The sequence below is a fragment of the Podarcis filfolensis genome (assembly GCF_964270895.1).
Source record: "Podarcis filfolensis genome assembly, chromosome: 14".
In the NCBI taxonomy this organism is placed as follows: Eukaryota; Metazoa; Chordata; class Lepidosauria; order Squamata; family Lacertidae; genus Podarcis; species Podarcis filfolensis.
In genome coordinates, this window is record NC_139616.1 from 51,909,589 (window position 1) to 51,937,387 (window position 27,799).

The following is a 27,799-nucleotide window of genomic DNA, read 5'->3' on the forward strand; positions in this document are numbered from 1 at the left end:
TAGGGAGAAGGGCGCGCTCGGAGGGCCGCGGCCATGGCCTCGTCGTCGGCGTCGCCGCCCTCGGGCTCGTCGGCGCACCAGCAGCTCCTGCAGCAGCAGCCGCAGCCTCAGCCCCAGCGGCGCCGGCGGAGCACCGAGGTGAGCTGCGACTCGAGCGGCGGCAGCGGCGGCGGCAGCGTCACGGTGAGGATCTGCGCCCGGAGCCCCCCGGGGGCGGCGGCCAAGGCCAGCATCTCCTCCTCCAGCGGCAGCAGCTCGGGAGACGCGGCGGCGGCGGCAGCGGCGGCCAGGAGGGCCCAGGCGGCGGCGGGCGGCGGGAGAGGCGGCCGGGGCAAGAAGAGGAGAGAGAAGGGCGGCGGCGGGGGCGCCTTCGGGCTGGGCCTGGGGCTGGGCCTGGGCTCCCGGCGGCGCTCGACGCGGCTCCCGCAGCTGTTCGAGCGCGCCTCGGCGCAGTGGTGGAACCCCACGTTCGACTCGAGCAACCTGGAGGAGGCCTGCCGGGAGCGCTGCTTCCCGCAGACGCGGCGCCGCTTCCGCTACGCGCTCTCCTACCTGGGCGCGGCGGGGCTGCTGTGGGGCGGCTACTTCGCGCTGCGGCTGGGCGCCCCCGGCGGCGGCGGAGGAGGGCGGCCGGCCCCCTTCGTGGCGCCCGCGCTGGCCTTCCTGGCCGCCTGCCTCGCCTTCTTCGCCTTCACCTTCACGCGCGCCTACGGGCGCCACCCGGCGCGCACCTCGCTGGCCCTCGTGCTGCTGGTCTTCGCCATCACGCTGGCGCCGCAGCTGCAGGCGCTGGGACCCCCGGACGAGTGGCGGGGTCCGCCGTCGGGGCCCTGCCTGTCGCAGGTGGGCAGCTTCTCCATGTGCATCGAGGTGCTGCTGCTGCTCTACACCGTCATGCACCTGCCCCTCTACCTGAGCTTCTTGCTGGGCCTCTCCTACTCGGTCCTCTTCGAGACCTTCGGCTACTACTTCCGCGAGGAGAGCTGCTTCTCGCCCTTTGGGGAGCGCCTCCTGGCCTGGGACCTGCTCAGCAAAGCCCTGCTGCACGTGTGCATCCACGCCACCGGCATCCACCTCTTCATCATGTCCGAAGTCCGGTCCAGAAGCACCTTCCTGAAGGTGGGGCAGTCCATCATGCACGGCAAAGACCTGGAGGTGGAAAAGGCCCTCAAGGAGAGGATGATCCATTCTGTCATGCCCAGGATTATTGCCGACGACCTGATGAAGCAGGGGGACGACGAAAGCGAGAACTCCGTGAAGCGCCACTCCACCTCCAGCCCCAAAAACAAAAAGAAAAAGCCTTCTATACAGAAAAACCCCATCATATTCCGTCCTTTTAAAATGCAGCAGATAGAACAAGTCAGTATTTTGTTTGCGGATATTGTGGGCTTCACAAAAATGAGTGCCAACAAATCTGCGCATGCTCTGGTGGGACTTTTGAACGATCTCTTTGGTCGCTTTGACCGCCTGTGCGAGGACACAAAATGTGAGAAGATAAGCACTTTGGGGGACTGTTACTACTGCGTGGCAGGGTGCCCTGAGCCCCGCGAGGACCATGCTTATTGCTGCATCGAGATGGGGCTGGGCATGATTAAAGCCATTGAGCAGTTTTGCCAGGAAAAGAAAGAGATGGTGAACATGAGGGTTGGTGTTCACACTGGGACGGTCCTGTGTGGCATCCTGGGGATGAGAAGGTTCAAGTTCGATGTGTGGTCCAATGACGTCAACTTGGCCAACCTTATGGAGCAACTGGGCGTGGCAGGAAAGGTCCATATTTCAGAAGCTACTGCAAAATACTTAGATGACCGCTATGAAATGGAGGATGGAAAGGTGACTGAGCGTGTTGGTCAGAGTGTGGTTGTAGACCAGCTTAAAGGTATATATATATATATACGTGTGTGTGTCTAAAATGAACTGGTATACTTCAATACTTTCCTCCCATAGCTTCTTATGCTTGTTGTGCTGACATGGGCAAGTCTGGACACATCAAGTACAACATCTGAGATTCAGAGTTTTAGTTTTGAGGTTGTCCTTGCTGATTCTTCAAGGAATGAAAGATAAGGTATTTGATGTCATATGCTTGGCGGTTGCAACGCTTTCTGATTTTAAAACTGATTATTTTAAAGGGCAGTTTTAATGTTGTATTTTAATCGTCTGCCAGATATTTTATAGTTCGTATACTTTCATATAGTCTGTACTTTGGGTTTCAAGTGATTCATAGGCTTCTAGAAAAAAATATGACGTTCAGAAAAGAACTTTGTCTTCATGCTGAGGAGCAGACTGCAGACACCTCGTATTAAGGCAGATTTGCTTTTTGGTTTCTCCAGAAAAGTACCGCTATTTGGTGAGTTGTAATGGTTAGAACTTGACTTATAAAGTACTAACCTATTTTGTTGAAGCTACAAATAGATTTGAGGCACCCAGTTACAAATCTGTTCTTTAGAGAACTTGTGGCAGTTTGACAAATACTTTAGGGAAAAGGCATATATTTTAATGAATTTCAAATAGAAGTCAGAACTTAAAAGAATATGTGTTAGATGCTCCTCCGAAAACAGTCTAATAATGTTTTGTTTCAGGTACTTTGTACTGTATTTATGAGTCTGAAGAACAGATGAAAGAGCTGAATGTGATCCAAAATGAAGTATTTGATACTGTTTTAATTAATAGTCAGTTTTAGAAATGGTAGGCAAGAGCAGAGTGCACTGGAAGGGAGACAGCTAAGTGTGAGTAACAGATGGGGCATGGAGCATAAAATGACATAAAATATGCAAAGCTGAAGCTTCCTCAAGACAGCTTGGAAAATGTCTCCATCTTTCCTCCTCTTGAGTTTTCTTAGCATGGTGAAATTTAAAAGGCAGAAAGTTTAAATGTAGTAATGGACTCAGCCTTCCTTCCTTGACAGCAGATGAAGGGTACCAGTAATTGTTATCTGTATAAATTGTTTTGAATTTTAAACTGTCATTTGACCTCGACCAAGTCAGCTGTTGTTAGGGCAGCCTGATTTTTGAAGAAAGTCTGTGCTGTTTATTCTGTAGCTCCCAGAAGTGTACAAGATATGCTGCACCCTAGGACACCAAGGCTAATTTATATTTGTTTATTATATATCTACTTCTTTATAACATTTATAGTCTGTGTTTCCAGTACAGAATACTCCTAGGTCAGTAGTTGCAAATACAGTATTGTAGTGAAATCGCTCTCTCTCTCTCTCTTTTTTAAAGAAAAAGGGTTTCTGGCTCTTCCCGATGTGGTAGAAAGCCTTTGATGGGAATGACTACCACAAAGCGCCTACTTTCTGTTCTAGCAGTACACTTAAGCATTTAACAAAGATAAGACATAATTAGAAGATTTTCTTATGTCTATCCTGCAGAGGAGCATTGTGCTGTGTAAAGAGAAGCCTTTGTTTTCTGCAGCGACACACTTAACACTGAATGGATGTTTAACTTGCATATACTGGATAAATTCAGTTAAAAACCTGATTTTATGGGTAGTTCTAAATTGGGTTAAGTTTTGTATAGTGTTATATTGAAAATATAACAAACATTTGCAGGTAATTAATGTGGTTATGTCGCTCTCATGGCTTTTATTTAGATTCAGCTCAGTTTAGTGAAAGAGGGATTAAAGTATGCAGGAATGAGCTTTGAATACTGTTAGTATACTAGATGTACTAGATGCAGGAGCCTTTGTTGCTGCAGTTAACTATCATAGTTCCCCTCTGGAAAATGAATTCAACAGGACTTCTGTTTAAGGTGTGCATAGGGTTGCAGCCTTGGAAATGTTGAAGGGGTCTTACCTTGAGTGGTGGTGGGTCCGCTTTGTGTCCTGAAGGACCTCTGTGTGTACACAAGCCATTCTGCTTACTGCTAAATGTTTTTGACACCATGTTTGCTGTAGGAAGATAATCTGCAGGCCAAACTGGTGGGGAGGGGGGCAGAGTCCTGCTAGCATTCCGCTAGTCGAGAAAAGTCTTACAATTATTCAGATGCTGCAGTGCAGTAGTCCTTGGTGCAGGATTTCCACTCTTCATAACATGTAAAGTGTGTGTGTGTGTGTGTTGTTTTTTTTAAGCAAACATTCACACTTGCCAATGAAATCAAGTGCTACTGCGTGGGACAGAAATGCCTACAGTATTCAAAGATTGTAAAATACTGCGGCCCTGTATTGTATAAGCCTATTCTTGCCCTTCTTTTTATTGTGAGGGATTGGGAAGGCAGGAAAAGGGAAACAAGAGTCTGTTAAGAGCAGTTTATGAAATGTCTTTTTGTTGCCAGAGGATGGGCCTGACTGTTCCCAAGAGGAGAAGTGAGCCATGGGAATAGCTGGCTCGCTGGCAGTAGTAGCTGGCTGCTGCGGTTTGCCTAGTCATAGTGGAGTGCACATTTGAGAGAGGGGTTCTGCAAACAAGTGGGGAGGAGGGATAGTAGTGGAAGAATGGTTTCAGCTCTGTTAACTGTAATTTTCCTGTAGGTTTGAAAACTTACCTGATTTCTGGTTTGAAAGTGAAGGAGCCCCCCTGCAGCTGCTCACAGATGCTGCTTCCAGGTCTAGAAGCAGGAGACAGAAGCAAGTTACAGGGAACCTCGTCAGCAGAGAATGTTGGCAACTTAGCAAAAGGTTTCAGACAGTTGGAAAAAAACAAGGTTTGTCAAATGTATTCTTCAAACTTCTAAGGGTTTTTAATCAGAAACTTGTTTGAGAAGCTTTCATTGGGGACATTAAATAGCCACTTGGGTGGTTGGAGTAGAACTAGGAACATGCATCACTGAATCCTTGAAGAAGGAGAAACAGAAAGATTTCATTCTTCATTTTATTGCTTATGAAGGCCTAAAATGAGAGGGGAACCATACGGCGTGATAATAGCTAAAGTGGAGGGTTGGCTGTGAGAGACCCGGTTCAAATTCCCATTCTGCCATGAAGCTCCCCAGGTGGACAGTTCTCCATATCTCAGTGCAACCTCCCTCACCGCAGCAGTGTTTGTGCAGAAATGCTGCTTTGGGTTCCTCGGAGCAGGTGGCAAATGGAACAAGGGGGTGGCAGGAACTCTTGTTCTCGGGTCCTGATCCTTAAGTACGATTTGTGGCTTCGGATCCCCAAATGTATGTGGGAAGAGACACTTCTTAGCTGTGCACAATTTGGTGTGCTCTTCCAAGCATTTGTTCCTAGCGCAATATTTGTTCCAGCTAACCAGTCACTTTACAGGGTTGCTTTTCTGATATCTGCATGGGGAAAATAACTGATTGAAATTGTTGTGTGTGTCTTGCTTACAAAGTAAAGCAGGTGACAGAGCAGAAACCTTTTGCTTTCGTTTTAACATAAAAGCGTTCTTTAGCTTAAATGCTGTGATGGTAGAGAAACAAGAGTCCATTGATTCTAAGGCCTGCCTTAATCATACCACTTAAACTTTCTCATAAAATTGTCAATAAATGTATCAAAAGCTTGAAAAGGAAGGGAGGACTCTGCCTCAAGGAGCTTGTAAGGAGGAGGAGGGGATGTCTGTTCCATTAAGCCAAAGCACATGCAAACTGAACTGAACCGTTGTGTAAGGAATAAACTATATTATTAATTGCAATATATATTAACATTTTTAATATTAAAAATACTGTGTACTGGAGATGGGGTTCCCCACCCCTATGCTGTTAACTGCCCTGGCACCCTTTGGAGAGAAAGGGTGGGATATAAGTTTTTTATTTGTTGACTAAAAACAATTGTGTGTTGGCAGGAGCTGATGGGAGCTATAATAAAAACATCTGGGGTGCATCTTGCTGGTTAAGGGTGTTCCAGAGCCATTTCAAGTGCAGTCAGTAGCCCTGAGAGGCTTAGGTACAAATCCCATATTCTTTGCTCTGTAGATACTTGGTTCATCTTGGCCTGTATGAGCCTTCACAGGGTGGTGGGAGGGGTGAATAAATGAGATGTAAGGTGGTTATCAGCCTTGAATTTGAGATGTAGGTAGGATGGACATGCCGTCAGTATCAACTGATGCATTTGTGGTTTTTAATTCATAGCAAGTCTGTTAAATATTTTCCTCATCCCTTTAGGCTATGGTTCTTTATGTGATTGCGTGTTTTCAGTAAAAAAAGGATATGATTATTTCCATCTGCAATTGCAGATGAAATATTGAGGATTATGACAGCGTCACTGTCCTTCAAATTTATAATGAATCTTGAATAAGGTGTTTCAGTATAGCCTTGGAGTGTCAGAGACGGCTGCACACCATATAGAGCTTCACCCTATATCTATGTCACATTAACGGATTGCTTCCTTGGCGTCATAATCCTCAGGAATTTAAAACATTCATAGAATTGTAGTGTTGGGAGGGATCCCAGAGGTCATCTATTCCAACCCCCTGCAATGCAGGAATCTGAATATACACGTTACTACCATTAAACTTATTTCCAGAGGTTGGATTGTGCTAAAAAAAGGTTTCAATCAATGGAAGTCAAATTTATCAACACAGGGAAAGTGTTTTTAATGGTTGATCTCTCAGAAATCAGCTTTTACTTCCAGATCTTATGTATTGAAATTCAAACACAAATTATTTCTCTGCGGCAAAGGGTTGCAACAAAATACATCACTTTAAGTGCCAAGCCCTGACTTGGTAAAGGAAAACCCCATGAGCGTGCAAAACGGGTGGGGTGGGGGAGCCATGCTTGTTGAATTATTATGAGGCTTTTCAGTTTCTGAATGCTGCAGCCTGTGTATACATGAGCCAGAGGACAGGCTGTGGGTAGCAGGGGAAGGGACTGAAAAAGAAAAATCTAATAATTGATTTTGGGACGGTCACCTATCAGAAATTTGGAGTGGGTTGATAACCCTTCCACAAAGGCAGCATTGATGGTCTGGAAGAAACAGAAGTTCAAGATCATACGAATAAGGACTTGTCTACACAAATAGAAATCCTGTATCAGTAGAGAGGGTTGCCACTCCACATTAACTGGGTCCATTTGCACCAACTGTATTATTTTATAGCAAACCAAGTTACTAGAGAAACTGGTATAAGGGACCTCACTCATTTGAAGCATCTGATTTTGGAGAATGAGAATTCAACACGAGGCTTTGTCTCCGAAATGTGTACTTTATTGTAAGTGACCTCCTTGGCTCTTTCTATCTATGGGGCCAGCACGGGTGGCCAGGCCTGGTGAACTTTTAATTCCTTACCCCTATGGTTATGATTCGTGGGTTCCCACTTAATTTTATTTTGATTTTAAATGTGATTTGAATTGTATTTTAAACTAATTGTTTGATTTTGTGTTTTTAATGTATTATATTTTTTGTGTTAGCCGCCCTGAGCCGGGTCTTGGCTGGGGAGGTCAGGGTATAAATAAATGTTATTTATTATTATTATTAAATGAAAATTCATCTGGCTCATTGAAGGACTAACAGGAAGAATGGCATAGGGCAATCTATACAGGGATAGCAGCCTCTGAAGTCAGCTTCTGCAATAGTCGGTGTCCTCATTGAAATACATCACCGCTGTAGGAGGTACTGGGGATGCGTTTGAATTGTTGGAGGGGTTGAGAACTAAGAGGCTCCTTCATACCTGACTGTTGGGAGTGTCTGAAGGTTGTCCCTTATTAGACCATGGTTTTCAAAGAAGTGGTGTTGGCGCAAAGCAAAATGTAGCACTCCTGACAGCTGATACATTTAAATATTTGTGGGGGTGGGGAATGAAGTTGTAATGCACAAATTTTTACTTTCATTTATGTTAATAGCTGCACAGATCAAAGGTGCAGGAAAATGACAGATGAACTAGCGTTTGAAGTATAGTTCTGCAGACTCTGGAACTTTGCCCTGGCAGAGAAATTAACATTTAACATAATAGTGGCCAAAGTCAAGGTTAACTCAATGAATTATTATGTTACCATTTTCAGAGTACATCAGTGTGTAGGCAGGCATTAGATATGTCAAATGCATTTCTTAAACTCTGTGATAAACTCAGTTGCCTTACCCAGAAATGAAATATTGGAGACTGGGCAATAATTGGCCATAATGTTGGGGTCCAGCAATTTTTTTTAAGAAGCTGTATAGTAACTGCTGCTTTAAGGGTTTCAAGGAAGTATGAGAATATGCCATGCAACAAACATTTGGGGCCTTTCCAAATCAACTTGTTGATACACCAGAACCAATTTGACACTCTGGTCGATTAAGGTTTTATATTATAAAATGCGAAATAACTTCATCACTTGAGAGTCCATTCCTTTACTGATTTTGAGGTTTTATGCTTCTCTGATATTTTATATCCAAACCTTGCTTACACAATAAATCACTTGAATAGCCTGGGGCTTCTGTAATGGTTGCCTGACTGGGCTGGTTTCTATAAACCACGGATGGTGTAACCTATGACATCCCCCTTCCCATCAAATGTTGTTGGACTCCAACTCCCTTCAGTCCCTGCCCACATGGCTAATGTTTAGAGGTGATGGGAGTTGTAGTCCAGGCATATCTGGAGGGCCACTGGTTTCCTGCCCCTGCTATAAACCATTGCAGCCATTGTGTGTGTGTGTGTGTGTTGTGCTTTTCTGAACAAGTACACCTTGTGAGGAAGGGGCTCTTGATACTGTGTGTCAACTGAGATCTTCCTCCTGGTCCCTTCTGGTGAGCTGGAAGGCGGGATATAAAAATAAGATAAATGATGAATTAGAGCTGCTTCTCTGTCTTTTATGGAGCATGTTTTCAGCTTTAACATTCTGTATCTGTGGCCGTGAGAACTAGAATCTTTTTTTCTTTTCTTTTTTAAGCTGGCATTTCCATTATTCCAAACAGATTATCTAAGTACAAGTGCATTCACTGTATTTTTGTTTAATTATAGTTAGGCTTCCATTAAGTGGTTATATCTTTTCTCATATGTGATACTACTTTCCTTTACACTCAAGTGATTTTAATTCTATTCCCAAATATTCAAGGAAGGAAAAAGGACAACTAAGTGTGCTGTGCAACCTGTTGGCAACATCCTACGGACTGCATTTGAGAAACCTTTTGCCAAGAATCCTGAAATTTATACAGATTGGACATGCTAAGATTTGCAGTGTCAGTGCTACTTAAAAGAGACACATTAATCTTGCAGTGTTTTTCTCTTTTGGCTTCCAGACATGCCCTTCATGCAATACTACATTGGCATCTGCTTCTGCTGCAAGTATAGAGGAAGGAGCTATCCAAAATGGGGGCCAGGATGAACATAAAAACAGCACAAAGGTAACACTAATTTATCAGCTTACATTCTTCTCTAGCTCCCCTGCCCCATTCATGTGGTAAGTCCAAGATTTGGAAACTCACTTAGGGTAGTCTCAAGAGAAAACTGACTTAACCACTGACATACAGAATTCCATTCTCAGAACTGATCTGTATACTTCCAGAAGTTGCACTTGGGTGCTTCAAACTGGTCATTTTCAACTATTAGCTATTAGTGGTGTAACACATTAGAGCCAGCAACAAAGTTCCATGACTAGCCTTATCTAGCTTCCTCCAATCCATGTTTGTAGAAGAGTAAATTAAAAAAAAAAAACAGTGCTGGCCCAGGTATCAGATAAAAGGTGGCATAGGAATTTAATAAGTAAATAATAAGTAAAATAATGTTTGATCATGCCACTGATTTTGTGTGGAGCCAGTGTGCCTTAATTGGATAAGAGACCAATACATCTTGTACTCAGATCCCCATGAACATCACTAGCTAGTTTGGGGCAAAAAGTGTAGGTTGCACAGTGTTGTGAAAATCTTTGATAGTATTACATAAGTTTTAAATAGAGATACATTGAAATTAATGAACATGGCTAAGTTAGGTCCATAAATTTCAGTAGCTCTACGCTGCATAAAATTTAGTTTAATATCATCTCTTCTGTTTCAGACAAGGGGTGTTTTGACTTGCAAAACAACAAATAATGTGCATAAAAATAATTTTATCCTGAAATTTTCTTCTGTCTTAAGTGTTTGGTTCTGTTTACAAACCTGAAAATTGTTGAAAAAAGAAAGCTTGCAGGCTTTCTCACTCCAAATTATAAACTGTTTGAGCTGAGGCAGTTTTTCTGTCAAAATTTCTTGAGGATGAACAATAGAATGGCACGATCACTCTGTCTCTTTGTGCTTTTGCCCCTCCTTTGATCTGAATCAGGGCCCTGGAGGATGCAGTCCAAAGTCCCAGAATGGTCTTCTAAGTCCTCCACAAGAGGAGAAGCTGAGCAACAGCCAAACATCCCTTTATGAAATGTTGCAGGAGAAAGGAAGATGGGTTGGCGTGAGCTTGGACCAGTCACCACTTCTGCCACTGCGCTTCAAAAACATCAGGGAGAAAACAGACGCTCACTTTGTTGATGTGATAAAAGAAGACAGGTGAGAATGATGGATGTGGTGGGAGGTGGGGGGAATCCCAGCTTCACATACACACTGGTGGGGTCTGAACTAGCAGCAGCTGAACAGGAAAGGGGTATTGATCTCGTGGTGGATAGCTCAGTGTAAATATGGGCCCAGTGCAGTGCATGGTAGCTGCGTTAGGAAAGGGACTGAAAATTAAACTGCTGATATGTTACTGCTGTCATACAAATCTGCAGTGCAACCACACTCGGAGTGCTGTTTGTCGTTCTTGCCACCTCACCTCAGAAACAATGACTGTAGAGCTGGAAAAGGGTCAGAAAAGGGCAATCTGAGTAATCAAGGGGAAGTTTGCAACATATGGTGCTTTTTAGTTTACCATTACAGAGGTACATAAGATTATGCATTGTGTAGAGAAACTGGGTGGACTTAAGTTTTCCCCGACCTCCCGTACGAAAACCCAGTAGAGTCATCACACAGCACACAGTTAAACTGGATTTCACTACAACATGATATTGTGGCAGTCATCCACTTAGCTGTCTTTAAAATGGGATGAGGCAAGAAAATGTACTACCTTTGGGGAAACAGGCTTTGAATACCAGTTGCTGTGAAACAACATTGGGGAGAGGGCCCTCGTATTCTCCTTTTGGCCCCTGTGGGAAATGGGATGTTGGATTAAATAGCTGTTTGGTCTGATCCATCAGGGTTCTTCACATGTTCTTAAATAACTAGTCACAGTTTTTAAATAAATATTTTCAGGAGGCGACTGAGATTTGTCTAAGCAGCGCCTTGTTAGGTGGGCAGTTGGCCATGAGCAGTCAAGCCCCAGCGAAGCAGCTGGTCTCTCCAGGGGTTTTGGTGTTTCTCCCCTGCTTTGAGGAGGGCACCCTAGTGGGCACAGCAGCATCTCTGAGACCTGGCGTGATAGAGTGGCTGTGAGCATGAGTTGGGAGCAAAGTAGTTCCCAGTTCTAAATTCATGTTCTGCATTAACTTGCTAGGTTACTCACCTCTCAGCCTTTGTCCTCCACCTGCACGTGTGGATAATAATACTGGGCTACCTTATATGGGTGTTGCAAAGATGGTATGCAACATCTTAATCTTCCAGTAAGTTCTGCCATTTCTGCATACCCCAACAGTTTGTGCAAATTGGGTTTACATTTTGCCGCACAGGCTTGCTCCCCATCTTAGTGTAAATGGAAATTTTTATTCTGCCGCCCATCTGACTGGGTTGCCCCAGGCCCTCTGGGCAGCTTCCAACAAATTAAAACACAATAAGTCTATGCACGAAGGAAGTAACATGCCACCTCATAACTTGCAGGACGTTAGTGCCATCCGTGGTGAGACTTTGAAACTGTAAATTGTGCAAGTGATGTGTGCAGTCCTTGGGGACAACATGGGACAACATTTCCCATATAGAAGGGGGGTTGTCTCAGAAGTCGAGTTACCTGCAAGACACAGGTGGATCATTCTGCTGTTACGCTTCACCGTAATTGCAGCTCCGCTGGAGGCTGGTAGCCCAACCACCTGCAATGCCAGAATCTCCCTCAGCCAGTCCCTGCCTGCCTTCTTTCTTACTTCACAGTCCAGCAGGTAGCACACACTGTCAGCTTCTTCTTTCTCCTCCTCCTCCTCCTCCTCTTCCTCTGTCTCAGTGTTGCCGTTACACAATCCAGTAGGGGGGAGGATAGGGACAAAATTAGAATTGGCTCTGTCTACCTGATGGAAATATTCTGAGCACTGCCTTCCTTCCTTGTGTGGACACAGATACCGAATAGTGAGAGACTAAGAGCAGTTGCTCAACCAAGAAGTAACCTGGAAATGGAACATTAGGAATTGTTTCTTCAAATGATAACTGTGCAGAAGTAAACTCTTTCCCATTCTTCCTCTAGCTTGATGAAAGACTATTTTTTTAAGCCGCCCATTAACAGACTGAGCCTGAACTTCCTGGATCAGGAATTGGAGATGAACTATAGGAGCAGCTATCAAGAAGAGGTGTGTTTGTGTGTGTTGTGTATTGTGTATGTTCTGGTTGTCTCTGAGAAGCAAACTAATGAAGTGCTAATTTTTCATTTTTCACTGAAAAGTAGTCCTGGAGTGTTGCGTTTTGTGGAGGGAGGGTGCTTTATCGTTGTCCTCTGCTCTTAATCTCACCCAGCCTGGTTGCTTTTTTCCCAGGGTTCTGAATTCATACTTCTGAACATACATTTGGAGCTTTGTAGGAGGGGAGAGAGATGCTTTAACTCCTTCATGTCTGTGGCTTTTAGGAGTTGTTTTGGAGGATGTGATGGTTTGTACTCGGTTCCTTTTTGGGCAGTTACTGAACTTGATGCCAAGATGGTTTAAGGATAGAGAACCATACGCTGTTGCGGGAGCCATAGAATCATAGAGCTGTAGAGTTGTAACGGATCCCAAGGGTCCTTTGGCCACTCCCCTGCAATGCAAGAATCTCAACTAAAGAATCCATGACAGATGGCCATCCAACCTCTGCTTAAAAACCTCCAGTGAGTCCAAGGGAATCCATTCCACCGCTGAACAGCTCTTTACTGTCAGAAAGTTCTTCCTGATGTTGAGTCGGAATCTCCTTCCTTGTAACTTGAAGCCATGGGTTCAAGTCCTACCCTGGAGCAGGAGAAAATGAGCCTGCTCCATCTTTTGTGTGACAGCACCTGAACATCCTTTACGTAGGCAAAAGATAGGACAAAGGTCCATCACACTGTAAAGGTTCTCCATCCTTAAACCATCCTGAACATGCACTGTTACCCTGGGGGAGTTTCTCAACAGTCATGGGAGCTTTGCCTCTTCTTAAATTGTTTGTAAGGTAGTTCCTAATATCCAGTCTAAATTTGGGTTGCTGAAATCCCTCGTGTTTTGTTACACTATCACCGGTTCTGGTGAATAGTCCCCTCACAGGGCCTTTTGAAGACCCCAAAGCTGCAGCTGCCCCCTGCATTCAGCACTGCAATAAGTTGCTGTTGAGAGTGTGGGATATAAGATACTGTCTGAAGGCAACTTAGCAGCTGGCAGCTGGACTGAGTGGCCTCCCGGAAGGAGAGCTCCTAGCAATGCAGTCAGAGCTGAGGAATGCACACAGCTGAAGAATAAAAAGGCAGCTGGCTGCATTTCCCAAGCTGAGAACAAGAAAGCAGGTAAGGGTGACAGTTTTGGGCAAAGGGGAGCCTAGAGGGTGGAGTGTGGGGGTACAGTAAGAGGATGGAAGGAAAGCAAGAAGGTTGAGGACAGGGACAGAGGGGGAAGCTGCTGGGAAGCTTCACTCCAGAGCCGGGAGGAACAGAAATAGTACACTTTATTTCCTTGGGTTAAAAAAATATCCTTTTTACCCTATTATACTGAAGGAAGGCCAAAGGAGGGTAAAAAAGAGAATTTTTTAACCCAAGGAAATAAAGCATACAAATGGACAGAATCAGTGATGAGTTATTTATATGTTAAAAAAAATTGTGCTGTTTGTTTTATATCTGTGTTTTTTAAAAAATATTATATTTCTCTTTGTAAATAGCTTGCAGGTCTTCAGTTGAACAGGTGGTATATACATTTTATTAAATAATGTAACACCTTCCTTCTGTCTCCCACCCCCAAAAGCTCTGTTTGTGCCATCGTATTTGACAGAAATGCCCACACTGGATTTGATTCTCCTTAAAAGACAAACAAGAAAGAAAGAAAGAGGGCACCCACATATTGGTGCACTGCCTCATTCTGTTCTTTTTGCCTTTATCTGAAACAGGTTATGAGGAACACCCCCGTGAAGACCTTCGCCAGTGCTACCTTTAGTTCACTTCTGGATGTTTTGCTGTCCACAACAGTCTTCCTCATCCTCTCTGTCACCTGCTTCCTGAAGCATGGGATGGCTGCAACTCCTCCCCCACCGGCAGCAGTGGTTGTGGTGGTCATTGCCATTCTGCTAGAGGTGCTGTCCCTTATCGTCTCCATTAGGTAAATGAGGCAGACTCTGGATCACTCTCACAGGGCGCGTTGGATAGCAGAGGAGGCAGGGCCTGCTTCTTGGATTTGAAATGGGAATAGCTAAAAATGTGATTGAGAGTTCTGTGAGGGCCTTCGTAGCTCTGTTGTATGGAAAACAGACTCTTCCTTTCACCACTTAGAGGTGAGCCAGGACTCTCAGATTTGTACTAGTGGTCCACCCTAGGCCAGGCAAAACCCACGGGTCACTTTGGACATAATTAAACGTGTAAGGCACCCTAAAGGTGAGAACATGACAGGAAAGGGAAGAGAGCAGGATCCAGCAAAATGGCGGGGCTGCCACTGCTAGTCTGATTAATAGAGGAAATCAAGCATGCCATTTCCTTGCGTAGAGGCCCGCTCTGAGTGAAGTGGCAGCTATACAGAGAGACTTGCAAAACCATTCCCCTCCGCTCCTTTGCCTTTCTAGGCTCAGTTCTGTCATAGATAGAAGCAGCTACACTGGCTGACTTGGATGTGTGTTGTTTTCAGAATGGTGTTCTTTCTGGAGGACGTAATGGCTTGCACAAAACGGTTGTTGGAGGGGATTGCCGGCTGGTTGCCGCGACACTTCATTGGTGCCGTTTGGATCTCCCTCCCCGCTGTCGCAGTCTTCTCACACTTCAGCTTGGAATTTGAAACAAACATTTATGTAAGTCATACATTGCTGAATCCCATAACTGGAGTGGTTTTTCTGTGCTCCTGCTATATCCTGGGAGGAAGCAGGTAGAGGATCGAGATTGAGAACCACAAGTTGGCTCTCTCGCTTTCTTTCTTTTTTTCCAAATTCAGTTATCAGAAACGTTGGTGGGTAGATCTTCCCTGGGTGCCCAAAAGTATGCAGGTTGCTTTCTTCCCGAGAGGAGTTGGAAGCAGTGCTGAGGGAGATGGGAAAGGAAGTGCCTAGCAGGCTAGGGCCCGCCAATTCCGGTGAGCTGGCTATGGGGTGCTTCATTCTTCAAAGGAGAGAGAGTAGGCAGCAATGGAGAGCCTGACTGCATGTGAAGCCAACATACGTTAAATGGAGTGAGCGGTGTTGTGAGCCTGAAGAGGGGAGGCAGTGCCAGATTTACATGTAAGCTAAACAAGTGATAGCTTAGGGCCCTACTCTCTTGGGGCCCCCAAAAAAATTTAACGGAAAAACCTGGGTGTACATTTCCAAAATATAAGATAAAAACAAATAAAATAAAACCTACATATAGCAACAGTGTAGGTCCATAAATATAGCATATATTCAACACAATAAACAGTGACAATTTGTTGTTGACAAAGGACAGCTGGACATATAAAGGGCCCCATTACCTTCAGTAAGCTTAGGGCCTCATCAAACCTAAATCCGGCCCTGAGGGGAGGCATAACGACTAGTGAAATTTTGGTTTCGCGGCCACAGCCATTAAAAAAAGAAAAAAAGTGGATTCCTGTGCATTTACTTAGACATCCCATTCCAATAGATCATATATGACTAATAGCTGCTGTTTCTGTTTGTTGCAGTATACCATGTTTATGTGTTCTGCAATTCTCATCACTATTGTCCAGTACTGCAACTTCTGCCAGCTCAGCTCCTGGATGAGATCATCTCTGGCCACTCTTGTTGGAGGAGTCTTGCTAGTTTTGCTGTGGGTGCCTCTGTGCCCTGACAGGTGAGCCTTTGAGGAAAAGTGGTGCTGCCTGCCTGTTGCCTGTGAGTTGGGACAGTGTCTTTTCCCCAGTGAGGGTCTTGGAGACCATCATCAGGAAGCTGGAGTGAAATAGGTGTTCTTCTGGCTCATCCACCTGCAAGCAGATTGAGGCTGGTGTATAACTCCGTGTCAGAATGGGTATCTAGCAGCCCAGAATGAGATTTGGAGAGTGGCAGCCAGGAGGGGTGTTTCATTTTTCTCTTTTTGAGGGGTGTTTTTTGCAACTGTTCTTTTTCTTCTCCATGCTTTTGATTTGTTGTTGTCTGTCTCTTGCGTTTTTGTTTCAGCTCTGTGGAGGAATCATATATTGAATCAGTAAAGAACTTTAGGTAAGCATTCATTGGATTTCCTTTCGTTTCTGGCTATTACTGAGCCTGGCAGCCTTTTCCCTAAGTCTTTATATCAACCAGCAGCATTTTTAGACCTTGAACAATTGCTTTCTCCTTCTACCCCACCCCCAGCTTATATTCACATGATTTTGAGAAGCTCTGGTACTCTTCTATCTGAAGTCATCATGCTTTACTGCATGATAGCCATCCGGTGGATGCCTATGCCTTTTCCTTTTTGGTTTAAGCTTGGGTTTGAGGTTCCTTGCGTCCTGCCCATTATTGTTTGGTGTAAGGAAAATGGAAACGGCCAAATGGAGGATAATTATCTCCAGTTTTTACTTAGATCATTTGTAAGGTGACCAGTTTGTATATCGGGTCAGTGTGCACTTGGAGCCTCCAGCCTGAGCTTGCCCTACCACTGTCCTGATCCACAGGCCCAAAAGAGAGCCTGTGTGAGTGGTTTGATGTAGGGATACCAAAAAAAGAATGTAAAAAATGCCAGAACGGCCAATTCCAGTGCATTTTTAGACTGCACTAGCCTACAGCACAGCCTGTAGAGCCTTTATGCCAGGCATAGGCAAACTCGGCCCTCCAGATGTTTTTCAGACTACAATTCCCATCATCCCTGACCACTGGTCCTGTTAGCTAGGGTACTGTAGCATAAACATAATGTGAGCTGATTTTGGCAGCGGCTGCCAATTCGTCCTGAATTTATCTTGGCTACCAAGGTGGTGTTTACAGGCCTTCCAGAACATTTTCCCCGTTTGGTTCTACACAACCACCATGCTCATAAAACATGCACTATGCAGGTGTTAAAATGGCCTTTTCATGTGAATTGAACTAAACACATTAAGGACCATCTTGTAGACCTGGTTACCTGACACGGACTAAGAAGCTGTAACATGTCAACCTTGGAGACAGCAGAGATACATGAGGCTCATTGCCCGTTTCTGAAGAGATGCCTGATGCAGTAACTGATGCATCAGGGCAGAGTCACGTTTTGTCAAGCGGCTGTTGCTGCAGTGGGAATAGTGGCCTGTGAATTTTCTTGCTGATCCAGTGCTTCTTGCATTTCAGTTTCAGCTCCATGGAAATCTTCAACTCTACACAGAACATCAGGTAATCATTAACATCTAGCAGTCTTCCTTGCACTTTCTGCTTTCTCCTCAAAGGCTTAAATGAAGTGCTATAACAATTTAAAAAAAAGCTTTAAAAGAACTGTTATTTAAAACTATTACAGTGGTACCTTGGTTCTCAAACTTAATCCATTCTGGAAGTCCTTTCCAAAACCAAAGCATCCCTGCACTGATGATAGTCATTGTTTGGATGGGTTTTTTTTATCCATTTCCACAGTCACACAATCAATCAATCAGTAGCTGAACTGGGTTCCATACAGTCATAAAAACAAATTAACCAAAAAAGCCTCAAAGACAAAAAATGTAAAATAAATAGCAAAAACAAAAGCGCCAAACTTAATCCATTTCGGAAGTCCATTTAACTTTCAAAATGTTCAGAAACCAAGGCACAGCTTCTGATTGGTGCAGGTGCCCCGGGAACAGTAGCCGACAGCCGCATCAGACGTTCGGCTTCTGAAAAATGTTCGAAAACCAGAACACTTACTTCCGGGTTTTCAGCATTTGAGAACCAAGGCATATGAGTACCAAGGCGTTTGAGAACCAAGGTACCACTGTATGCTATAAAACCTTGCTTGTGTATTGATTAGAAACACCAAAAAGGTCAACTGTACACTGATCTCCATGTCCAAAGAGTTAGACATCAGCAGCCTGCTTCAGAATTTAGCTCAGGAACAACCAAATTGGCTGTAAAAAAATGCCAAATAAACTAGAGAAAGATAACAGTTGCCTGGATTTTAAAAAAAGTGTGTGCCTACATCGGTGCTAGTTTTGAAGCCTGGTATATGTGGTGACACAGAAGCGAAAGTGAGGAGAAGAAACGCTCGCCATGTGTCTGTACCCTAAATAATGGCAAGAACAGAAGTAGCTGTTTTCAGACTTAAGCAAATGGTTTTTCATTTAAGGGCTTGATCAACATCAAACTTCATTATTTTCATCACTTCATGGTGAATATCTGAAGCCACCAAGCTATATATAGGTAAAACTCCAGTGGAATCCCTGGGACTAAGAAATGGAAATTCTAAATGTAGATTAAGCTCACTAAATCCTGCAATTATTACCTCTCCTATTCATTTCTGTTGATGTTTTGCTATATTTGGATTTCAGCTCCACAGAAATCTCCCCTCTTCAGTTAGAACAGAACTATAGGTAAGAATTGATACCTAGTTCCCAGTTTTTTGTGTTTGTCCTTTGCTTGCTTGATCATTCATATTTCTGAAATGTAGAGAGTGGTGCAGTTAGATTAGTCAGTCATAGACATATTATCTGCAGATAACTGTGACAGATGAAGGTTAAACAGACTCTCACATGAAAACTTGGGATGAGTCTCTAAGTCTGACAGAATACTTTATTTGACATCTGAGGACCAAACTGGACATGATGTGATTTACCCAAGTAGTGACTAATTGTGACACTATCCGTGTATGTGTGAGAGAGAGTGGGGGGGGGGAGGTGGTAGAGAGAGGGAAAGTAAATAGCAATTGAAGAAAATCTGGATTGGAACAAAACTGGTACATCATGACATAAGTGGTGAACCTGCAAATGAATTTTGGGATTTTTAGAGGGTTCAGAAAATTGTGAAACATGATATACTATCAGGACCCAATTGGCCCTCTTAAATCTGTATACAGTGGTACCTCAGTTTTCGAATGTCTCTGTTTACAAAAGTTTCAGTTTTCGAACGCCGTAAACCCGGAAGTAAATGCTTCATTTTTGAACCCGCCTTGGAAGTCAAACATGAAACACGGCTTCTGTATTGAGTTTTCCATTTTGAGGCTTCTGTATTGAGTTTTCCGTTTCAGAACTCGAACGGTCTTCCAGAATGGATTACGTTCGAAAACTAAGGTACCACTGTACCAGCTAAAATAAATATTTGAAGAATAAGGATTCGATTGTTTGCCTTTTGATGGCAGCACAGAATTTTATTTGGTTTGCTCATTTTATGTTTTATTTGCATATGTTTAGTTAAATGATTTGTATCTGAGTGATAAAACTTCAAAGGAGTTTTAGGTTTTATTCAACTATGTTTTACTTGAAATATACCCATTGAAATGAATAAAACAATAAAACATTTTTGAAAAAGAAACTAGGCAGGGTGGGTGGGTGGTCTGGATCTTTGCTCACCACAGCAGTCCTGATCTGAATCTCCACTCCCCCCCACTCCAAAATAAAGAGAGTCCCATTGTGTGAATGACACAATGTCTAGTTTGGTCCTGCGCATATGAAGTTGTCATAATTGTCTCTGTTGCCATGGGGGACTAGAAAATCGTATTTTAAAATAGAATAACATTTTAAAATAGAGTAACGTTGTGTGCTTGTGATTAGAATATAGGAATATAAGAATAGAGAAAACATACAAATGCTTTTTTCTTTTCTTTTTTACATTTACTCTGTGTATGTGCGTGTGTCTATATTTTCTTTAAAAAATTAACTCCAGTTCCATAAGGAATCCATGCTACCGATCAACCTTGGAAGACTTCAGGAGGCCAGCAGACCTGATTGGCCATGAAGTGATTCTGGGCTTCTTCCTTCTCCTCCTCCTGGTTTGGTTCTTAAACCGTGAGTTTGAAGTGAGCTACCGCCTGCATTACCATGGAGACGTGGAAGCCGACCTTCACCGCACCAAGATCCAGAGCATGAGGGACCAGGCGGACTGGCTGCTGCGGAATATCATTCCCTACCACGTGGCGGAGCAGCTGAAAGTCTCACAGAGCTACTCCAAAAACCATGACAGTGGTGGCGTGATCTTTGCCAGCATCGTGAACTTCAGCGAGTTCTACGAGGAGAACTACGAAGGAGGCAAGGAGTGCTACCGAGTCCTGAACGAACTGATTGGGGACTTTGACGAGCTGCTGAGCAAGCCTGATTACAGCAACATTGAGAAGATCAAAACCATCGGGGCCACGTATATGGCCGCCTCTGGCCTGAACACGTCCCAGTGCCAAGACAGCAACAGCCCGCATGGCCACTTGCAAACCCTCTTCGAATTTGCCAAAGAAATGATGCGAGTGGTTGATGACTTTAACAACAACATGCTGTGGTTCAATTTCAAACTGCGGATTGGCTTCAACCACGGCCCCTTGACTGCCGGGGTCATTGGCACCACCAAGCTCCTGTATGACATTTGGGGTGACACTGTGAACATCGCCAGCAGGATGGACACGACCGGAGTGGAGTGTCGCATCCAGGTGAGCGAAGAGAGCTACCGCATCCTGAACAAAATGGGGTATGACTTTGATTACAGGGGGACGGTGAACGTGAAGGGCAAAGGGCAGATGAAGACCTTCCTGTACCCCAAGTGCATGGACAACGGCATCGTCCCCCACCACCAGTTATCTATATCTCCAGACATCCGTGTTCAAGTGGATGGCAGCATTGGGCGGTCTCCGACGGACGAGATCACCAACCTGGTGCCTTCTGTACAGAATTTGGACAAGACGCCCCACGTCTCGGACCATAATTTGGAGCTCAAGGGCGGGCTCCCCTGTTTCAAGAATCTCCCAAAAGAGACAGTGAAGCCAGAGGATGGGCGTAGGTTTGGTAAGTCTGTTGAGAAAAACGACTGCAAAGAGGCAGGTCCCGGTGAGACCAGTGAGCTGACTAAGCTGAATAACTCGCGGAGCGTATGATGCGCTGGAGTGGTCTGCTCTGTCTACAAGAGCGCAGGTGCTCTCGGCAGGCTGTGTACTCCTGGAGGAGGGGCAGGAGAGGGAGTGGCTAGACGGCTCTGTCATCTGACTTCACTTTGCAATGGGATCCGAGGGGGTCACTGGTGTGCCAGGGCTTTTGTGCCTCTCTCACCCCCCAGGTCCCCTTGGAACAGTCTTTCAGCTGAGATGAGACATCAAGTGCCTTCAGATAGACTCTGCTGGACTCCTTGTCTAGGAACAGAGGCACAAAGTTGACCATATGTTCGATGGATAAGCCGTGGTTATATCATTTTTATTGTTTCTCACTGGCACTACTATTTTGTTTTTGTTTTGCCTATTATGTTAAGCCTTTTGTATGTAAACACAGACAAATGCATGTTTACCTGACTGACACAAACAGCCACTAAGGCAAGATGATTTGAGGTGAGAGAGGAGTTGGCAGAGCTGCCCCCTGGGCAGCTGGAGGAGGAGGAGGAGGAGCAGGGAGCTTGCCTTGGCAGTCCAGCACTTACCTGAAGTGATCCGTGGGCTGTTCTGCTTGCCATAATCAGACTCAAGTGCCCTTGTGTGTTCTGGGACGTGTGGCCTCTTGCCATTCACCCCACAGGCCTCTGCCGTGTGGGGATTGGCGCTGGCTGCACAGTGCTCCAGCGGCAGAAGCGTGGCCAATCTCAGCCTCAGGGGTTTCGCTTCTGACCTCTGCCAGGAGGGACTTCTGAGCATTTGGGTGAAACGGTTTTCTCTCAATCTGGTCAGGCCTTAGAGAAAGATAATAAATGATAGGGGATTTTCTCCCTTCCTTTTTATTCCTCCCTTTCCCCTTAATTCTGTATTTGAGGGGGCAGTAGGGATTGTAAGCAGTGGTGCCAATTGAAGGCAGGTGCCCATTAAGCGTGTCTGCGTACTCACTCCAGCCTTTCTTTAGGCACAGTTGGTGCCAACAGCACTCAAGCTGTCAGACGTGGCTGACTTAGTAGGGTTGAGGCACATATTTCGCCCTTATTGTGTTTGCCCTTTGTGGGAGTTGGAATGAGAAGTCTGTTCAGAGATGAAAAGCACAAGAGTAGGGAGATCATAAGCCTTCAGCGCTTTATTGTGTGGATTCAGTCAGAATGAACTCCCTTTGACAATCTTTTCTTTTGCATTTTCACTCCTGTTGTATTACTGAATGAAGAGTCAAACGTGTTTGACTCTTAATGCAGCCAAATTTTGTGATTCACCTAAAGGTGATGGAGCCAAGCATAAATCTGCCCCGCAAATACACATGCAGAATAAAGTAGGGGCTGTTCTATGTTTTTGCAAGTTTAGAAGACGTGAAAAGGGTTAAAGTACTTTAGGGTTAGAAAGTTTGTTGTTTCATAGAATACTTCCTCTTGCACTTTCTTATCCTGCAACCTAAATTGGTCCAGTAAAAAGCTAGCATCTCCTGTGTTCTGACCTTTGGAGTGAAATGGACAACTATGACCATTCTCATCAGCTGGTCACTTTTGTTATTTTGTTGACATGCTAATCTTCTTTAAAACTAAAGCCAGACTCTCTTTCTTTTGGCTCAGTTGTTAAGAGCATCCCTGGGATTCATGATCATAAAGGGGCTTTTGCTTGATAGCACATAGAAGACCTTTTCTGTGGGCCACTCTCTCTTCTGTATGTCTCACATTCCGACACCCTCACTGAGCAGCATTGTAATTCGTGCATCTTTCGATGAAAACCTTTGGGGCTGAACCAACATGGGGGTAGTGAATTTCCAGTGCAGGCTGGGTCTAGGAGGACAATGCTGCACGGTTCTCAATATGTACTTAAAAACAATCTTACTTTCTTCAGCCCCAAGTACTGTACAGTACTAGCCTCCGCTGTGGCTGCAATCCTAAGCACATTTACTAGGTAGTAACTCCAGTGTATGCAGTGGACTTAATTGTGAATGAAATGTGTAGGAGGAGGCTGTTCCCTGAGTTGGGCTTTCCAGAAGATTAGTATAATTTTGTAAACTTCTCTTGCCTCAGGCAAATCAAAGAAACCTTCGAAGGTAATCGCCAGGATTCTAGCTTCTGGTTTCTCAACTGAACTGCTGTTTTCTCCAGGGCTGAGCTGATTTAGTCCCAAGGTGTTTCCAGGCCATCTGCAGCATACAGAACAGAGCTGGGGTTCAACAAGAGCTGAAAGTCAGAAGAGGAAAGTTTAAGGACACTGATAATACCAGCAAGGATGGTGGCTTGTGGCGGATCTGGCCCTGTGAGCATGAGAGGCTTTGGGGCCAGCTGTCTTAATGTATGACCTGCTTCTCTCAGTTGTGAGAATTGTTGGAAACTTGCAGATTTCTAGCCACAAGGAATTTGGCTATTTGCTTTTGTAAAAAGACTGCAATTACCCCATCTTGGGGGAATGTCCCTAAGACCAGCTCTTTGCAGTGTAAAAAATGCTCAAATGGTTGAAGTATTTTATTTTATTTCTTTAATTTGTGTAGGTGCTTCAGGACCTTGGCAAATGTATCTTGCTCTCTGCCAGGCAGGTGATGTCTTTAGTCATAGGGCAGGGGTTGGCTTGCTCTTTCTCTGGCCGGGCACATGAAAGGTATGTTCAGCTTGAATTTTAAAGGCTCTGATTGGTGTCTGCTTCATCCTGGATGCTGAAATAGCAGCATCTCAGCTGCTCTTTGTGTGAATTCATGGGCTGCTCTCAACGACAGGGTTACCTGCAGTGGGGTGTTGCCTTCAAAGCACCTTGCATATCGTTGCTTTTTCACATACCTCCCCAAAAGCATTTTATTTGCCAGGCAAAATACGCAGAGGTAGTAGGGAGCTCTTCTGCTGCTTGCCTGTGGAACGGTCCCCGAAGGCTTGTTGCCCGTACTTTAGGCCTTGGTGGATGCAGGGTGGGGAACCTGAAGGAGCCCTCCAGATGTTGCTAGGCTCCAATTCCCATCACCCCTGCGCATCGGCCAGGCTCGTTGCTGGGGCGGATGGGAATCCCAGCAGCAGCTGGAGGGCCACCGGTTCGTCACACCATGCCTAAAATTATAGCAATAAAACTGGAGCGCTACATTGGTAGCAATAATGCAAGATGATTTACCTAGCGGTAAATACACACGCCTGGTGAGGGAGCAAGCAGTGGCATGCAAAGGAGGCAGTTGTTCCTTTGAAGATCGGGCTGGACATGAGCCAGGGGTGTCATTTTGGGTTTTTTCAGCAGAAGCCTTATTTCCAGGGCTCTGGTACTAATAATGCTAATTGACTTGGCACTAAAAGGACCTTGCTCACACCACAAACAGATATTTTAGCTAGAGTTGGGCTGGGAAGTCGGGTGGCAGAAGGAAATATCGGAGGGCACAGGCAGGGGGAGGTGAGGTTTGCAGAAGCCTAGGTCTTCTGCTGCCAACTCCTTGGCAACGAAGTTTTGGGATGCACAAGGAAGTGCCCCAAAGAGAGCAAGTTCTGTTCTCCTGCCGTGCTCCAAGGTCTCTGAAAGCAGTAAATGAGGCTTTTTATTCAACTGCACTCATTGAGGCCTGCTTCAGTCCTACAGAAATCAATGAGACAAAGCACCTTTTAAGGACTAAATAACTACTTAATTATTTAGAACTTACTTTCCGCTGACTATATATAAATAGAAACAATGCACTTGGCTTCTTCTCCAAAGGCTCTTTTAACTTGTCACTGGAGGCTTGTTGCCATTTGGCTTCCTAGCAGAGCCACATGATGAGAAGGGTGGCCTCCCTTTTTCTTCCACAGGAGCTGGAGGGGTATCTGAGGGCTGGGTGTGCAAGGTGGAGGAAAAGGCGCCTGCATGACTTTGGCCGCTCTTGGGAGCCCCACCCTCTCCTTGCCCCTCCTGTGAGCTGAAAGGCAGTGGCCACCAGCCCCTCCTCCTCCACCTGCCCCACAGAGAGGCAGCATTCTGGGCACTTATTCCCACTCAGGTCCAGTTGGTAGGAGGAGGAGCTCTTGGTGTCCTGCTGAGTGTCCCACAGAGCTCTTTACTGCCTCTTCTCCGTTCTCTCCTCCCTGCATCCCACGCTCCTCATGCCTGTACCTGCAATATGCCCCGTCCCCCCACTTACCTGGGGAGAAGCATCATAAAGCAGAAAGCATTTCTTCTAGGCACTTCCTGGGTCTCCGAGGCATTAGCGTCTCCTCTTAGAAATGAGCCTAAGGCTAGTGTATCTCGCGTGTAAATACTGGTTGGTTGATGCACCGCAGCTGCACTCCTGCCTTCCTCTCTCTGACTTCAGCCGTTCTCCCGCCTGGCCGGGCCAGCATCCTGCTTCTGCAGTAGCCATAGCCAAACATGACTTCCTGGAAATATTGCAGCAATGTAAACCAAGGGCTCCAAAGCATCCCTTTGGGGCAGCAGCTTTAAGGTTGTTGCCTCAACGTCAGGAGGACAAACAGAAGTAATAAAAAGCCCAAAGCCTTAACGAGATGGGGGAGGGGAACTCCACCTAAACAAGCAGACTGGCAGGCCTGTGGCGTTGTCTCCACGGGATGACTCCCTCTGCCTCTGTCCAGGGTGCCCGTTCCTTTAGGTGCTGAAGGCTTTGGTCCCCTTCTAGGGCCACGGAGGCTGCATGCTCCCCTCTTCCCACCCTCCGGTTGCTGCCATGGAGAGGGAGCCTGGCTCTTCACTTCTCAGGACCTGATGATTTAAAGCCAACTCCTTATTTTGATGGCAATACCCTTCAGAAACTCTTAACTGGCCTGGGCTTTGCATACTTGCGAAGAGCCGCTGGAAAGAATCGGTCAGTAGGACAGGGCAAGTCCTGGGCCTGGGTCAGGTGCCGGCTGAGCAGGAAATGCTGGAAGCAGCTTTGCGGGTCCAAGGCCACCTCTGGCTCTCTCTTCCTGGCTGACGCAAAGCAACCCTCGGTGGGGAGGCTGGAGAGAGAGGCCTTCTGTCGGGCTGGTCCTTTGGAGCCTGACTTTCCCTTCTCAGAAAGCTCCTCATGGTGGAGAACGAGAGTCCTCTGCAAACCATCCAAGACGGTTCACACTGGTGTTCTTCACCAGCAGTATCTACAGGGTTGTTTTAGACATGTACGGTTGTATTTTAATGTGTATTTATATTTTTATTTGGTTTTGAGATAATGCTGTTACTGGCCCTGAGGCTTTGTGTTGAATAAACTACTAGTTACTGGGGGGGTAGGGGGGGGAGAAGGGTGCCAGCCTTTAGGCAGCCTATGCAACACTATTTCAGTATTTGATATGCACAAACAAGCCTCCCCTATTTTTCATCATTTTAGCCTGGTGTGCTGAGAAACTTGGGAGAGGCAAAAGATGAAAGCAACTTGAAACTCCTTTCATTTTGTGAAAAAACACACACCACAGTATTGTCCTTCAGGTGCCTATCAGCTCCTGGTCTGCCTTGAAGAAGGGCTTTCCTGGAATGTTGCCTCCATGCAGTATTGGTGTCAGTGGGGAAATGCCCCAAATTCCGTACTTGCGGGCGCAGGTGTGAGCAGAAAACCACCCAGCTTTCTCCTCCTTTTTCTGCGTCCACTACTCTGGTTGACATTGTCTTGCCCTCCCTGCAGAAAGGAAGAGCAGGCCCCTCCCCACACCAGGCGAGGAGGAGGAGGAGGAGGAGGCAGTGGCTTCACAGAGTTTTGCTTGCTGGGAGTGCCAAAGGCCGTCCTTCACTACAGTAGCTTAACTGTAAATAGCCTGCATACGTCTGGCTCTAAAGACACACACACACACACACACACAAAAGTATGTGTGAAATACTATATGTATATAGAAGGTAAATATACACATTCACTTTGACTTGTTACTGCAGATCTGTAATCAATTGTATATTAAACGGTTTTCCTGTACTGGAGATTCCTTTGTGCCATCTTAAATTTGGTAGATCTGGAGAAGCGATTCTCGCGATTCACGTGCCACTTTGTGGAAACGCTCGTTCTTCCGAGGGATAAGTGGGCTGGATTTACCTGCATGTGTTTCCCAAGAGCTTGTGATCACTTGGCACTGCCCTCGTGACAGACTCATAGGATGGTATGTATCTGTCTACTCAAGGTAGCAAAGTGGCTTGGGGGCAAGTCATATATATGATGGAGAAGTTGGAATGATAAGTTTTCAGTCAGTTGCCCTAACCTTGCCTGCTCTGCTTGGGCACTGTGAATGTTTCTTGTAGCCAATTTCAGCTTCTGAAGGTGTTCCTCTTAGAATTGCACAATGCTGCTACTTGTGTAAATACAGGCACACTTTTCACAGTAACACAAACATGGCCTTTTCCACCAGTTAGAATCATAGAATCATAGAGTTGGAAGAGACCACAAGGGCCATCGAGTCCAACCCCCTGCCAAGCAGGAAACACCATCAGAGCACTCCTGACATATGGTTGTCAAGCCTCTGCTTAAAGTTGCTAGGAAATACATGTCATTTCAAAGAGGAGCAGTTCTGGACAGTTGTATTCCATTTTTCTTGTCTGGGGAGGGTGGTGATGTCATTGTTCAAGATTGCTAAATAATCTTCTAGTTTCAACCCTTCGCCTGCACTGCTCAGCTGTTACAAACGTCTGAAAGCTAAAGAGTACCTGGGAAAGAACTGGATGCCAAAATAGCTTCCGAGCAATTTTTCTTTAGATACTTTGGCAGCGGAAGATCAGATATGGGTCAGGAAGAAATGAGATCAGAAATGGCTCTGAGAGTTGCACCTCTTTCTAAAGAGGACTTTGAACCATTCTATGACCTTCTAAAACAAATAAAGATTTAGCAGTGGAAAAAGGAATGCAGCCTTC

At 45.3% G+C, this 27,799-nt stretch overlaps 1 protein-coding gene across 2 annotated transcripts; it reads left to right on the plus strand.

Annotated features, from left to right (window-relative positions):
• On the plus strand, positions 1–26,873 carry ADCY9 (adenylate cyclase 9). 2 transcript variants are annotated; one of them, XM_083585577.1, is made up of 12 exons: positions 1–1,876; positions 4,465–4,637; positions 9,085–9,189; positions 10,205–10,320; positions 12,191–12,293; positions 14,041–14,249; positions 14,769–14,928; positions 15,768–15,916; positions 16,243–16,284; positions 17,362–17,403; positions 18,525–18,566; positions 19,855–26,873. In XM_083585577.1, the coding sequence occupies exons 1-12, from the start codon at positions 34–36 to the stop codon at positions 21,044–21,046; spliced, it is 4,176 nt and encodes a 1,391-aa protein (XP_083441703.1). In that variant the 5' UTR covers positions 1–33; the 3' UTR covers positions 21,047–26,873. The 2 variants fall into 2 exon arrangements, with proteins under 2 accessions (XP_083441703.1, XP_083441702.1); XM_083585576.1 differs by having other exon boundaries at positions 3–1,876; positions 10,103–10,320.
• Positions 26,874–27,799: the final 926 nt, after the last annotated feature.

Bases quoted from the DNA above. Each gene is read 5' to 3' on its own strand.
- ADCY9 (XM_083585576.1), top strand. From the start codon at position 34: ATGGCCTCGTCGTCGGCGTCGCCGCCCTCGGGCTCGTCGGCGCACCAG. The intron at 9,190-10,102 runs GTAACACTAATT...GATCTGAATCAG, and splicing joins AACATAAAAACAGCACAAAG to GGCCCTGGAGGATGCAGTCC. The intron at 10,321-12,190 runs GTGAGAATGATG...TTCTTCCTCTAG, and splicing joins GATGTGATAAAAGAAGACAG to CTTGATGAAAGACTATTTTT.